At 43.0% G+C, this 15379-nt stretch overlaps 1 protein-coding gene across 2 annotated transcripts in view; it reads right to left on the bottom strand.

The window, feature by feature from the left end:
* Positions 1-8768: 8768 nt before the first annotated feature.
* VPS35 (VPS35 retromer complex component) overlaps positions 8769-15379 on the bottom strand; it is a 30470-nt gene continuing 23859 nt past the window's right edge. For both annotated transcript variants that reach the window (XM_050773422.1, XM_050773421.1), the window contains exons 14-17: positions 12543-12722; positions 11808-12047; positions 11289-11432; positions 8769-9753 (exon numbers count right to left, since the gene is read on the bottom strand). In XM_050773422.1, the coding sequence (XP_050629379.1) occupies positions 9574-9753; positions 11289-11432; positions 11808-12047; positions 12543-12722 (744 nt within the window). In that variant the 3' untranslated portion in view covers positions 8769-9573. The remainder of the gene's footprint in view (positions 9754-11288; positions 11433-11807; positions 12048-12542; positions 12723-15379) is intronic.

The raw sequence follows: 15379 nt of genomic DNA, 5'->3' as shown, positions 1-15379 counted from the left end.
CATCGTGCCCTGAGGGAAGAATGGGACAACTGGTGCTTCCTGATGACAGCCTCCAGCATTGAATCCTTCACCCTCTCATCAGTGTCACTTACTTCAACTTCAGCATCCATGTAAGATTCAGAAACACACCTCCCTGAAGAATGACAACAGAGATGAACTTCAGGGGAGAAAAAAGAAACACATGTCACATTTTTTCTTAAACCAGGAAAGAGGAGGAGCAGAGGAGGAGAGACCAGAGCCCCTTTCCCAGGCACCGGGGCTTTCCTTGGATGTCCTGAGACTCAAGATTTCTCACCTCTGCAGGTGGACCTCAGAATCCCACGCAGCAGAACCGCTACAGGGCAGCGAGAACGCCTGCAATGGCAGCAGGCAGCCAGGCCTCCCCAGCACAGTGTCTCCCGGGACAAGCGAGTGTCCACGTCGATGGACATCATGGTGTGTGTATTTGTTCTGTGCTGGGCTCCTACACTGCTCGTGATCATCCAAGCTGCCTGCCATGGGTCACACGTCCAGCACTTCCTCTATGAGACATGCTTCTGGTTCCATTGGCTGAATTCGGCTATCAGCCCTGTTCCATACCCATTCTTCCACGAGTTTCAGAAAAGCATTCCATCAAACCGCTGTGTCCTGGAAAGGCCAAGCAAGATCCACCCACCCCCATATGTACATGTGACAGAAACTACTCTTGTACTGTTAACGGTGGAGGCTGTCCAGTTTCTTGGCATCTTGAACAAAGAACTGGACAAAACCCACAAACAAAGCAAGGAAGGAATGAAGCGATTTACTGAAAACGAAAGTACACTCCACAGTGTGGGAGTGGGCCTGAGCATAGGGGCTCAAAGGCCCTATTACAGAGTTTTCGTGAGTTTCAATACCCTTTACTTGGGGTACACCTTATGTAAATGAAGTGGACAAAGTTACAAAGTCATTTACAGAGGACGGCCTATGGATGCCATAGCTGAAGTGTGAATTGGCCTTATGTTCCCTGCCTCCATACCCTATTTTCCTGCCTCAGTACCAGATCACCTAAACCCTCATAAAGGAAAATTTTAAAAATCTCAGAACCCTCAAACTCCCTATGCCAAAGGGAAAGTTAAATCTCAGGTTGAGTCGTGCACCACCGTCTTCCAAATGAACAGCTGTTACCAGCTTTACACATCAGCCAGATCCCTAGGGAAAGGTCGAAGGCCTCAGGCATCTCCAGATGCTCCCACAGATCATTCTTAAGTAAATTTGTAATCGCCCAATGGGTTTACCTTGCCCGCTGTCTAGACAGAGCTGGTTTATCAAGACAGGGGAATTGCAGTGGAGAAAGAGCAATTCACACAGAGCCGGCTCTGTGGGAGACCGGAGTTTTTTTGTTTGTTTTTTGTTTTGTTTTGAGATGGAGTTTCGCTCTTGTTGCCCAGGTTGGAGTGCAGCGGCAGGATCTCAGGTCACTGCAACCTCCGCCTCTGGGTTCAAGCGATTCTCCTGCCTCGGTCTCCTGAGTAACTGGGATTACAGGCACCTGCCACCATGCCCGGCTAATTTTTTGTATTTTTAGTAGAGACAGGGTTTCGCACTATTGGCCAGGCTGGTCTTGAACTCCTGACCTCAGGCATCCACCCGCCTTGGCCTGCCAAAGTGCTGGGATTACAGGCATGAGCTACTGCACCTAGCCTGGAGTTTTATTATTACTCAAATCAGTCTCCCCAAGCATTTGAGGATCAGAGTTTTTAAAGATAATTTGGGAGGTAGGGGCTTGGGAAGTGGGGAGTGCTGATTGGTCAGGTTGGAGATGGAATCACAGGGTGTTGAAGTGAGGTTTTCTTGCTGTCTTCTGTTCCTGGGTGGGATGGCAGAACTGGGTGAGCCAGATTACAGGTCTGGGTGGTGCCTGCTGATCCATCCAGTGCAGGGTCCTCAAAATATCTCAAGCACTGATCTTAGGTTTGACAATAGTGATGTTATCCCCAGGACCAATTTGGGGAGGTTCAGACTCTTGGAGTCAGAGGTTGTGTGACTCCTAAACTTTAATGTCTAATCTTGTAGCTAATTTGTTAGTCCTGCAAAAGCAGACTGGTCCGCAGGCAAGAAGGGGGTCTTTCCGGGAAACGGCTGTTACCAATTTTGTTTCAGAGTCAAACCATGAACTGAATTCCTTCTCAAAGTTAGTTTGGCCTATGCCCAGGAATGAACAAGGATAGCTTATAGGTTAGAAGCAAGATGGAGTCAGTTAGGTCTGATCTCTTTCACTGTCAGAATTTCCTTAATTATAATTTTTGGAAATGTGGTTTCAAATTCTTTCCTGGCCTCCCATGTAAACAAGGACATGTCAATCGTAACTTCAGGTCTGCAATCCAAGCCTAGCTCCTAAAACTAAAGTCCGTTGGATTGCACACTGATTGATAATGTCCATTACGAGTGTATCTCTCCAGCTGCAGAAGATGAGATCAGCCATTCCTCCACCTACCCAGAGACATCTGTGTCACTGATTCTTCCTTTACTTCTCTTTTTCCTTCAAACACTCACCTTGTCTATGTAAAATAATTACTGGACACTAAAGTCTCACAGGACTGTAAGCTTTCGCTTTGTTGCCTACCTGCCCTTCTTCCTACATGCTTTCCCTGTCCTTCCTTGAAGGAAATGTATAAATAATAAAACCTCCTGAAAACATCTTTGGAAAAACAGCCACAGATACGCCTTGGCTCACGGTCTTCCCAGACACACCCGAAAGCTTGCTGAATACCCCTCAATTGATTGAGCCCCTGGCCTCAGTCACTCATTTCAGCTGTCACCCGCTATGGTCCCTGGAGGAAAGGGTCACAAACACTTCCCTAGGCTCTGCCACCCACTTCACTTCAGTCTTTGCCACAAGGAAACATGGAACCCATATAAGAAACAGGTTCCTACAAGCTCCTTTAAAAGGTGGTATATGGAATTGCCCTCCAGGGCTTTGTACTCTGAGTGGTCAACAGCATGGAGTTTACCCGGGGCTTACTAGAAATGCAATGCGGGATCTCTGACCCCACTCCGGACTTGATTTCCAGAATCTGCATTTTAACAAGATTCCCAGGTGATTTGTATGTTTAATAAAGTTTAAAAAGCAGTGGGGCCGGGCAGGATGGCTCACACCTGTAATCCCTGCACTTCAGGAGCCCGAGGTGGGTGGATTATTTGAGGCCAGTATGAGCCCAGCCTGGGCAATATAGCAAGCCCCCCGCAACCCCACACCCCTAAAAATGAAAAGAAAAGCATTGGCCCCAGGGATCCATAGGAAGATAAAATGGCTGAGAAAAATCATTTTGTACTACCCCATCTCCTGTGGAGACATCCTATTAAGGGCTTAACATCACTGCAGCTCAAGTTTATGTTATTTTACCAAATTTCCACACAATATACTAATCAATCCATTTTATTCCTTGATAAGGCTCACTGTTTAAATATATTCAACCCTTTTGTTCATACTATTTTGGGGTTTTTGTTTTTGATTTTTTTTCTTTTTTGAGACAGTCTTGCTCTGTTGCCCAGGTTGGAATGCAGTGGGAGATCTCAGCTCACTGCAACCTCCGCCTCCTAGGCTCAAGCAATTTTTGTGCCTCAGCTTCTGGAGTAGCTGGGATTCAGTTGTGTGCCACCACATTCACCTAATTTTTTGTATTTTTTGTAGAGATGGGGTTTCACCATGTTGACCAGGCTGGTCTCAAAGTCCTGGTTTCAAGTTGATCCGCCTGCCTCAGCCTCCCAAAGTGCTGGAATTACAGGTGTGAGCCACCACGCCTGGCCTGTTTATACTGTCAATGGAAAAAAAACCTGTAAAATATTTTCTAAAGGTTTATTCTGAGCCAATATGAGTGACCATGGCCTGGGAAACAGAGTCTCAAGAGGCCCTGAGAAAGTAAGCCTGGGGCAGTTGAGTTACAATTTTTCTTGTTATTGTTTTGGGACAGGGTCTCAGTCTGTAGCTCAGGTTGGAGTGCAGTGACGCGACCACTGCTCACCGCAGCCTCCACTTCCCAGGCTCAGGTGATCCTCCAATCTTAGCCTCTCAAGTAGCTGGGACTGTAGGTGTGCACCACCATGACCGGCTAGCTTTTGTATTTTTGTAGAGATGCAGTTTCACCATGTTGCCCAGGCTGATCTTGAACTCCTGGGCTCAAGCGATCCGCCCAACTTGGCCTCCCAAAGTGCTGGTATTATAGGCATAAGCCACCATGACTGGCCCACAGTTTGGTTTTATATGTTTTAGGAGGCAGGAATTGCTGATAAAATCATATCAATACACGGAAGATATACATTAGTTTGGTCTGAAAAGGCGGGACATTTCAGAGCTGCGGATTACAAGTCATAGGTGGGTTTTAGGGATGCTTTAGTTGGTAGTTGGTTGAAAGAGTTAAGCTTCGTCTAAAGACTTGAAGTCAGTAGAAAGGAATGCTTAAGTTCTAATAAGGTGGGAGGTGGTCTGCTGTCAGTCATGTGATGCCTTGTGAGAGTCAGGTTGGAAGGTAAGCCACATTATTCCAAGTTAAAAACCCATTTAAATGAGGATTTCATGGTTTGTAAGGTGTGACTTAACCCCTACCTTGCAATGGACTTAGGCCTTGTTTATAATTTAGTATCTTCCTGCCACAGTGTTTTGTATTATATTGTTTTCTTTCCTTTCCTCCAAATTCAAACAAGTGTCAGTAATGGTTCTTCTTTTTTTTTTTTTTTTTTAAGAGGGAGTCTTCTCTGTTACCCAGGCTGGAGTACAGTGGCACAATCTTAGCTGAAATGATTGTCCTGCCTCAGCCTCCCAAGTTCTAATGATTGTCCTGTCTCAGCCTCATGAGTAGCTGGGATTACAGGCATGGGCCACCACGCCTGGCTAATTTTTGTATTTTTAGTAGAGACAGGGTTTCACCATGTTGGCCAGCCTGGTCTTGATCTCCTGGCCTCAAGTGATCCACTTGCCTCGGCCTCCCAAAGTGCTGGGATTACAGGCGTGAGCCACTGTGCCCGGCCAATGATCTGTCTTTTAACCTTCATACTGGTCAGTTGTGCCTAAACTCCAAAAGCAAGGCGGTGCAATGGGGCGAGTCCAACCTCCCTTCTCATCATGGCCGAGAACTTGGTTTTTCAGGTTTCACTGGGGTCTCCTTGGCCAAAAGGTAGTCCATTCAGTCAGCTGGGGGGCTTAGCGTTTTATTTTTAATTTACAGTACTAGTACATGAAAGTATTCCATCACCTTTGTGTATATAAAGACAAGGCTTGAAAAAACGATAGAACCTGATTTCTAAAAATGTATCAGGCAGATTTTACATTTTACTGTTTTTCTTACCCTCCCTCTTTTACTTTTTTCTTTCTCCCTTCTTGTCAGTGTGCATAGATTTTACATTTTACATTTGCAAAACCATACCAGAAGATATGGTATCCAATGCAACGTCTCTGGGTAGGTGGAGGAATGGCTGATCTCCTCGTCTTTGCTCTGCACATGGGAAGATAAGCTTGTAATGAATATTATCGATCAGTGTGCAATTCAATGGACTTTAGTTTTGGGAGCTAGACTTGGATTGCAGACCTGAAGTTACAATTGGCTCGTCCTTGTTTATGGGAGGTCAGCAAAGCATTTGAAACCACCTTTGCAAAAATTGTAACTGAGGAAATTATGACAGTGAAAGAGATCAGACCCAATCTTGCTTCTAACCTTTAAACTGTCCTTGTTCATTCCTGGGCATAGGTCGAACTAACCTTGGGAAGTAATTTATAGTTTGACTCTGAAACACAATTGATAACAGCCCTTTCCCAACAGTTTTGAAGCGTCCAAAGGTTTCCTTGTGTTTCTATTTCGCTAAGTGAAAATGGATTTAAGTCACAGCCTGAGATTTTACTTATTTGAAAACACTACTGACGCAAGGCTGAACACAGCAATGAGTGTGTTCCGGCTGGGTGAGGTGGCTCATGCCTGGAATTCCAGCACTTTGGGAGGCTGAGCCGGGTGGATCATAAGGTCAGAAGTTCGAGACCAGCCTGGCCAACATGATGAAATCCTCGTCTCTACTAAAAATACAAAAATCAGCCAGGCATGGTGGTGCACGCCTGTAATCCCAGCTACTCGGGAGGCTGAGGCAGGAGGATCACTTGAACCGGGGAGGTGGAGGTTGCAGTGAGCCAAGATCATGCCACTGCACTCCTGCTTGGGTGAGTGCAAGACTCCGTCTCAAAAAAATAAAATATACAGTCCATCTCCAAAGATTTTGGAAGCATGGACCATTTTGTTGGGACAATGCAGGGTGCCCTACGGCAGTACAGCCAATACAAGACCATCCCAAATGAATTGTTTTGCATTACCACAAGCCAGGAAACATTTGTCTTTAATCAAACCTAAGGCAAGTCACTACTCTTGGGAATTCAAGTGTGCGGCAAATGTGTAGATACCGGCACCTGAATCAGTGTCTGTCGTCCATACCCACAGCATCTCCATAGGACCAACCCCAGCAAACAGGAAGGTCTCCCGCACAGATTTCTCTACCTTTCATTTACAATATGCAGTCTGGATTCCCATTGTCAAACACAATTCTGTTGGGAAATCCTTTCTGCTTGAGCGTATTACCTTGAGGTCTCTGAATGAGAGAGCAAATTTAACAGGTCTCTCTGGAACCTAGACTTTGTGTTTAAATCCCCTCAGTGCCTGTGGTGGTGCATTTATTCTTTAAAGTCTGTCACATTTTTCAATGGCTCTGAGAGTTGCACATGAACTGTACACTACAAGTCATCATCATTCTCCTAGGTGCTCTGATGCCTGATCAACTCAAACGCCTCTCTCTTTGTGCTGTGTGTATCAGCAAGGGCTGTTAATGGACAGGGTGTTTTTGCAGTTCATTAACCTAATGACCACCAATCTCAGGCTTGAGGATGAGTCAGGCACATGGATTTCTAGGCAAAGAAGGGATCATCCGGACTCTAAGAATCACTAGTTTCCTGCAGGGACACAGGAACGGGAGAGTAGGAAAGTCAGCAAGCATCTCTCATCCAATCACAGCATCGTCCTATCTGTGTCCTCCTGAGCTATCCCTAGCCCTGGTTCAGCATTTCCATCCACCTGTGAAGGATTCCCCACCACACCCCATTTAAGGACAGGTACTTTTTTGTAAGATACAATAAAAATTACTAAAAAAGGAGAACAGAGAATAGCAGACACACAAAACACAAAGCCAAATGTTTATTACATCCGATAGACATAAAATTACTCTGTCAAATTGCTATAAAAGGTTTTAAATGCCAAGTCAATTTTTAAATACCTATTTCACTACAGACAGCCAAGAGTATAACTTGCTTCAGTCCATGGGTCTATCTGAGTAGCCTGGAACTGCAGGCCAAAGCACTGGCCTCAGAAGGCTAAATAGGCTATTGGACTTGACGTTCCATGAGAATTCACATAACCCTCTGCAGAACTTGCCCATCTCCAATCCCTCAAAGCTCTTCTTCACTGCTCTCCTAGGCACACCCATACCATCTTCTGTAACTACGGGTCTGTCTTCACAGCAGACTAACATTCTTGAAGCTAGGGACTATGATCTTCTTCACCTTTAGATTCAGTGCCTAACTATATCTGGTACTGAGTTTTTGTTCAACAACAAAAAAATCTGTAAGTTAAGGATACCAGCAGCGCTTTGCTTTCACTTTTATTTACTTTTTTTGTTGGTTTATTATTTTTAAAATTGGGTTTATCTCAACCCAGAAAATAAGAAATAATTTACACACTGTACTGACATTATTTCACCTGCAAACCAACCTCTCCAATTCAGTTCAAATTCAAGTATTCTCATGTCTTTTCTACTATTCCAGTTGTATTTCACAAAACATGTAAATCATATGGCTATGTCAAGCCATAATCAGGTTTATACAGGGTAAACTAACACCTGCAAAGAACAGAAAGGGTTTGCTGGACTATGACATACCACAGAATGGCTTAAGATTTGATACATTTTAGTGGTACTAATTCTTGGGAAACATCTGTTCATGTAAACCCCAGCAAGGGCTAGTCATCAAGTGCTAGCAATGGGAGGGCAAATGGTGAGTGGTTAAGTGATGTAGTCATTTGAAAATGTCTATAAATTCTCCCTTCAAGAGGTGGAGCTTAATTCTCTTTACCCTTGAATATAGGCTAGACTTAGTGACTCCCCACTAACAGAATAAGGCAAAACTGAGAGTGTCACTTCCACAGGGAGGCCATTGAAAGGCACTGTGGTTTCCTTCTTGCTTTCGTACTCAGCCACCATGCTGTGAGGACACTCTATGGAAGGGCCCTCAAGGAGAGGAACTGGGGCCTCTGCCTAACAGCCAGGTCAGTAAGCAGAGAAGTCACCCCAAAGTGTCAGATGACTGCAGCCCCAACCAGTATCTTGCTTGCAACCTTACACTCTTTGCCTTATACTCTTCGCCAGGACCACCAGCTAAGCTGCTCCCAAATTCCTGATCCAGAGACCTGTGAGATAAATATTTGCTGTTTTAAGACATTAAGTTTTGGGATGGTTTATTATATAGTAGGTAACTAGTATTGCTGGTGAGCCTTTGGGGGGTTTATGTGAATTCATCATGCCTTGGGAAAAGCAGGGTAAAGTTGAGGAAAGAAAAGGGGTATAAATGACTAAAAGAGTAGATGCTGCCTTGTTCAACAAGTGCTTAAAACCAGAGTTAAGTGAGCTCTGTGAATATATGAGAATGACTATTAAACTCTATATCCACTCTATTAGTTCTTTTTATCAATTAAAGATAGTATGAAAAGAGAAAAAAAGCTCCAAAATTGTTAATAGCAACTTTATTGTTTCACTGGTGCAAAAAAAAAAAAAAATCATAATTGTGATGCATTTCCTGCTAAATTTACAATGAAGGTGATACATAAATTATATAGATCACAAATTTTCTTTTATACTATTTAAAACCGAATTATATTGATAAATATGTCCAGAGGACAACATAGGTTCTTAATGGATGGCTGAGTCCAAATATGCAAAATATAACTTCTCGTTTTGACCATGGTGTTTTAAAATTCTCAAACATGCATTAATATATTCTAGTTTTAGGGAAAATCTTACACATGGCCTTATCTTGCAATTTAGGGAAAAGCCCAAGCTGAATTTCACATACAGTATTCCTTTCTTCTAAATTAATCTCAAATTGGACTAAAGAACAAAAGAGACGGACACTTTTGGGTTAGTACTCCCCAATAATGAAGAAAATACACAATCAACAATGAAACAAACAAAAAAAAAAGGAGGAGAGCTTCATTAGTAGCCAAGATAAGTGCTTGTGGTTTTTTTTTTTTTTTTTTTTTTTTTTTTTTTTTTTTACAGATCATAGGAATTTTAAATAGCAGATCAGTCATGCTACTTGGGGTGATCAGACAGACTTGAACACTTACCAAGTGAATAATTTTATTAAGGTCCTGAAGGTGAGTGTCCGGAGGTGCTGGGTAAAACACATCACAGGTAAGAAACGGGAAACCTACCTCAGCATTTCTGAAAGGCACAATCTATGGAAGGAAAACCTAGCATAATAAAACCCTCACTGGATGTACATGGAAAGGAGTATGGTGAGCTATTTCCTTTTTAAAGGATGAGACCTTCATAAATTGGCCCCTCAGATTCTGGTGATTCCCGCCGCAAGCGCAAATGCTCCAGTGTGTTATGAAAATGTTTGTTAATCTGCTCTGTTTCTTCACTGGATTCAAGATTCGGGAGGTCTTCTCGAATCTTTTGGATAAGCTGGTTTAAAACCTGAATTGTTACCTACAAAAGAATATGTACAAATTCATGATCAAGCACATACCACAAAAAATGAAAGACAACTTATTTTTATTTATTTTTTTGAGATGGAATCTCACTCTGTCGCCCAGGCTGGAGTGCAGTGGCGAGATCTCGGCTCACTGCAACCTCCACCTCCCGGGTTCAAGCGATTCTCCTGCCTCAGCCTCCCCAGTAGCTGGGATTACAGGCGTGTACCACCAGGCCCAGCTAAATACAATTTAATGAAATTGCTTTGAGGAGCTTCTGCTTCTCTCATCAATTACCTAAGTAATTATGAAAAAAGAAAGATGGGGATACGATTCCTAGTTTGAACATCTACTGACTATCAAAAAAACCCAAACAACCCTTTAAAACAAGCAAAATTGGCCCCAGTGCTGTGGCTCATCCCTATACTCCCAGCACTTTGGGAGGCTGCGGCGGGCAGATCACTTAAAGTCAGGAGTTTTAAGACCAGCCAGGTCAACATGGTGAAACCCCATCTCTACTAAAAATACAAAAATTAGCTGGGTGTGGTGCTGGGCACCTATAAAACCAGCTACTCAGGAGATGGAGGCATGAGAATTGCTTGAACCCAGGAGGCAGAGGTTGCACAGAGCTGAGATTACGCCACTGCACTCCAGCCTGGGTGACAGAACGAGACTGTGAAAAAAAGAAAAAAAGGAAAATTTTACTTAACTTACAAATCTTGACCAAAACTGTATTGCTAAAAGGATACTGCATTTAGGAATTATCTTTTTTTTTTTTTTTTTGAGACAGAGTCTTGCTCTGTCGCCCAGGCTGGAGTGCAGTGGCATGATCTCAGCTCACTGCAAGCTCCACCTCCTGGGTTCATACCATTCTCCTGCCTCAGCCTCCCGAGTAGCTGGGACCACAGGCACCCACCACCACGCCCGGCTAATTTTTTGTATTTTTAGTAGAGACAGGGTTTCACCATGTTAGCCAGGATGGTCTCCATCTCCTGACCTCGTGATCTGCCCACCTCAGCCTCCCAGAGTGCTGGGATTACAGGCGTAAGCCACTGCGCCCGGCCTTTTTTTTTTTTTTTTTTGAGACAGAGTTTTGCTCTTGTTGCCCAGACTGGAGTGCAATGGCACAATCGTGGCTCACTGCAGCCTCCACCTTCTGGGTTCAAGCGATTCTCCTGCCTTAGCCTCCCGAATAGCTGGGATTACAGGCGCCTGCTACCATGCCCAGCTAATTTTTGTATTTTTAGTAGAGATGGGGTTTCACCATGTTGGCCACGCTGGTTTTGAACTCCTGACCTCAGGTGATCTGCCTGCCTTGGTCTCCCAAAGTGCTGGGATTACAGGCGTGAGCCACTGTGCCCGGCCTAGGAATTGTCTTAAACTAGAACATTATGACAAATTAGGCTATTACTTGACATCTGTAAATTATTTTATATTTTTCAAATGAACAGTGATTAAAGTATCAGAATGATAAACTTCTGTACATATCAAATTTCCTGAGTAGGAAGGGAAAATGTTAGTTTATTAACAACACTTTACTAATTCACTTACCGCATCATTTTCCTTTTCATAAAAATAGATATATCTGTTCAGAATTTCTATAAAAAGCTGCACTTGTAGAGAGGGGTCCATGCACTGATTTGCTATTTTTAGAGCTTTCTTTAGGCACTCCATTACCCTCTTGCCTCCGTGAAGCTAAAATAAAAGGGCAGGGGGACAGTGAAGAGATTAACGAAACATCCCGTTTTCATACAAAGAAACACAACACTACCGTGCTCTTTCGTATTCTAAAGGGACACAACAAATTTAAATCTTTTTCATTCTCCTTCTTCTTTTGAAGTATACAGCTGTATTTTTTTTAAAACAGGTAGTGGTTTGAACTTGCTATGTTACAATATCCTCAAAGCAGAGGCTTCACTACAGGATGAGACTCTTTTTTAACAAAACAAAGCAATTCTCTTCATCAGATTTCCAAGCACCCCAAATGTTTCACCTCCAGAACACAAGGCCATGGCAACCAATCCCTGTTATCGATCCTGTCTGCTATCATGCAGTCAGGAATGACCTTACCTCCTCCCCATTTTTGTCCGTGTTTCTGCCAGACCAGAAGAGATGTGCACAGGTGCTCACAGCTCGGCCCTGATCGGGTTTCTTCAGAAGTTTGGATGCAGCAAGGGCACACTGAGTCCTCAGAGGTTCGTGATTCTCTTCACTGAAGCACTTCATCCTTTCAAAAGTGCCAATGATCAAGGTGATGGCAGCTAACTGTGCTTTGGAATCGCTGATTTCATCTTCATACAGAGAAAAGGCCTAGTGAACACAAAGCAGAAAGGACTTTCAAGAACCAACCATCCTCTAGTTGAGCATTTCCAAAGTACTTCTCACCGAACCTCCATCCTGTGAGACTTCTGCAGCCTTCAAATCAGAAAATGCTGCACCCCCTCGAGAGCCACAGGACACAGCTGAGATGGTAAAAATGCTAAAAAGTTGCAATAAAGAAACTTCTTTCAACTTTGTTTAACCCGGGTTCCCAAACTGAATTTTGGGAATGGAATGCATTTCCCAAATTTCATGTTCCATGGAACACTTTTACCATGACCCACTTGGAAATCTTAGATTTCATCAGCAAATGATCAATACCAGTCAATTATGACAATAATATTAAGAGGTTCCATGATGGTGGGAAGGTGGTAGTTACATATTCAGTAAAAGAAGAGTAAATTCATGTCATTACCACCATGCCTGCAAACAAGCAACTGAACTCAGTAGAGCTGACGTGACAACACAGAAAGAACAGATCATCACCTGGGACATGAATTCATATGCGACTGTTTCATGATTTTCAAAACCAATTTCCCCAGCAGCTAGTGCTCCTTGAAGAAAAAGTCTTAAGGGCAATTCTGCCAGCTCTGCTTTGATCAAAGCACTGATAGTCTGGTGGGCAAATGAAAAAATCTTCTGGCATTTCTTTTCCCATTTGTCATCCTAAAACAAGAAAAAACATTTTAAGTTACCTTAAGTTCAAAATTAACTTGTTCCATGATTCCATTTTATTTAAAACTTTTAATAGAACAAAATAGTGAACACGGTAAGTTGAGCGCAGTTTTCCTGTCATTTTCCTTCTCTGTTTCAGTTATAGGGCACACAAGTAAATCAAGCAGGATGTCTTCTCAAAACATCATTTGAAGTTAAACTGCCTTTGCAATGTTAACGTATTTGATATTTGTTTTTTCTTTTTGAGACAGTTTTGCTCTTGTTGCCCAGGCTAGAGTGCAGTGGCGCAATCTTAGCTCACTACAACCTCCATCTCCTGGGTTCAAGTGATTCTCCTGCCTCAGTCTCCAGAGTAGCTGGGATTACAGTGCCTGCCACCACGCCCAGCTAATTTTGTATTTCTAGTAGAGGCAGGGTTTCACCAAGTTGGCCAGGCTGGTAACTCCTGACCTCAAGTGATCCGCCCACCCCAGCCTCCCAAAGTGCTAGGATCACATGCATGAGTCACCGCACCCAATCTGTTTTTTCTTTCCTTTTTTTTTTTTAAGCTCTGTTACCCAGGCTGGAGTGCAGTGGTATGATCACAGCTCATTGCAGCCTTGAACTCCTGGGTTCAAGTGATGCTCCCACCTCAGACTCCCGAATAGCTAGGACTACAGGCTCACATCATCACACCTGGCTAATTTTTATTTTTTTTTGTAGACAGAGTCTCATTCTGTTGCCCAGGCTGATCTTGAACTACTGGCCCCGAGCAAACCTCCCGCCTCAGCCTCCCAAAGTGTTGGAATTACAAGCATGAGCCATTACAACTGGCTGATATTTGTTTTTTCTGATTCGTAAGTAACATTCCAAAATTGGAGAAAATTAGAAAAATACACAAAATCATCCACACATCATCCCTAAATCTACCATCCAGGGATGATCATTGGTAACATTCTGATGCTAAATGTCTTCCTTTCTTTCTACGTAAATGTAACTGGAATTTTTGTGTGTGGTTTTCTTTTTTCTCTTTGGCACGATCTCGGCTCACTGCCACCGCTGCCTCCTGGGTTCAAGCCATTATTCTGCCTCAGCCTTCTGAGTAGCTGGGATTACAAGCGTGCCACCACGCCCCCGCTAATTTTTATATTTTTAGTAGAGAAGGGGTTTCACCTTATTGGCCAGGCTAGTCTTGAACTGCTGACCTCAAGTGATCCACCCACCTCGGCCTCCCAAAGTGCTAGGATTACTGGCCTGAACCACCGCATCTAGCCCTTATTTTCTTACTTGAGAGTTAAACAAAATCGATTCAAGTAATTTGTATCTAATTTTTCTTTTTTTTTTTTTTTGAGATGACGTTTCACTCTTGCTTCCCAGGCTGGAGTGCGATGGCACGATCTCGGCTCACCACAACCTCCGCCTCCCAGGTTCAAGTGATTCTCCTGCCTCAGCCTACTGAATAGCTGGGATTACAGGCATGTGCCACCACACCCAGCTAATTTTGTATTTTTAGTAGAGACGGGGTTTCTCCATGTTGGTCAGGCTCGTCTCAAACTCCCGACCTCAGGTAATCCGCCTGCCTCAGCCTCCCAAAGTGCTGGGATTACAGGCGTGAGCCACCGCGCCCAGCTCTAATTTTTCGTTCACTTATTTTATCCTAACAATTTTCCCGATACTAATTTAAAATCATTGTAATGACTAGAAAATATTACAGAGACTGGCTATGGCATAATTTATTTAACTATTCCCTTTTAGAAATAATCTCTAATATTACAATGAATGTTCTATATACACTAAGCTTTATTGAGACCCTAATTATTCCCTTAGTATAAATTCTTGGAATTCCACTTGAAGTAAAATTATTGGATATTTTAACACCCTACTTACATACTGCCAACTTCCTAGAAGTATTACAGTAATTCACACTGCCAACATTAGATGAGAATGAATTTTCATCACACCATCGCCATTGCTAAACCTTATTTTTCATTTCTCTTTGCCAATTTGATTTCTTAAAAGGTTCGCTGTTGTAATTACAAGCAAGGTTAAATATTTTATCATGATTGACTATCCAAATTTCTTCTTGTTAAAGCAATCAGTTCTTTTCATTTTTAAAAGATGGCAACAGGCAGGGCATGGTGGCTCATGCCTGTAATCCCAACACTTTGTGAGGCCAAGGAGTCAGGAGGATCACTTGAGCCCAAGAGTTTCAGACCAGTCTAGGCAACACAGTGAGACTCTGTCTCTACAAAAAATAAAAAATTAGCCAGTGTGGTGGCACATGCTTGTAGTCCCAGCTACTCAGGAGGCTGAAGTGGGAGGATCACGTGAGCCTAAGAGTTCAAAGCTGCAGTGAGCTGTAATCATACCACTGTATCCCAGTCTGGGTGACAAAGACCTTGACTCCAAAAAAAAAAAAAAAAAAAAAAAAGTGACATTGACAGTCATAGACCTTGGCGCAGTGTATAGCAACACAATAAGTAATGCTAGTAAATAAGTAAAGGCTAGTTACTTTTATTTATTTGCCCTAAATCATTTTGATCCCAGAATTTTTTCATCTTATAACTGAAAGTTTGTATTCTTTGGCAACTAGTGTTCTAGTCTTTGCTTATACAAGTTCAACCATTTTTTAGTGACTGGGTCTCCCTCTGTCGCCCAGGCTAGAGCAC

The sequence above is a fragment of the Macaca thibetana genome, chromosome 20 (assembly GCF_024542745.1).
Source record: "Macaca thibetana thibetana isolate TM-01 chromosome 20, ASM2454274v1, whole genome shotgun sequence".
NCBI lineage: Eukaryota > Metazoa > Chordata > Mammalia > Primates > Cercopithecidae > Macaca > Macaca thibetana.
Note: the sequence above shows the minus strand (reverse complement) of the source record. Positions and strands in the feature narration are given on the sequence as shown.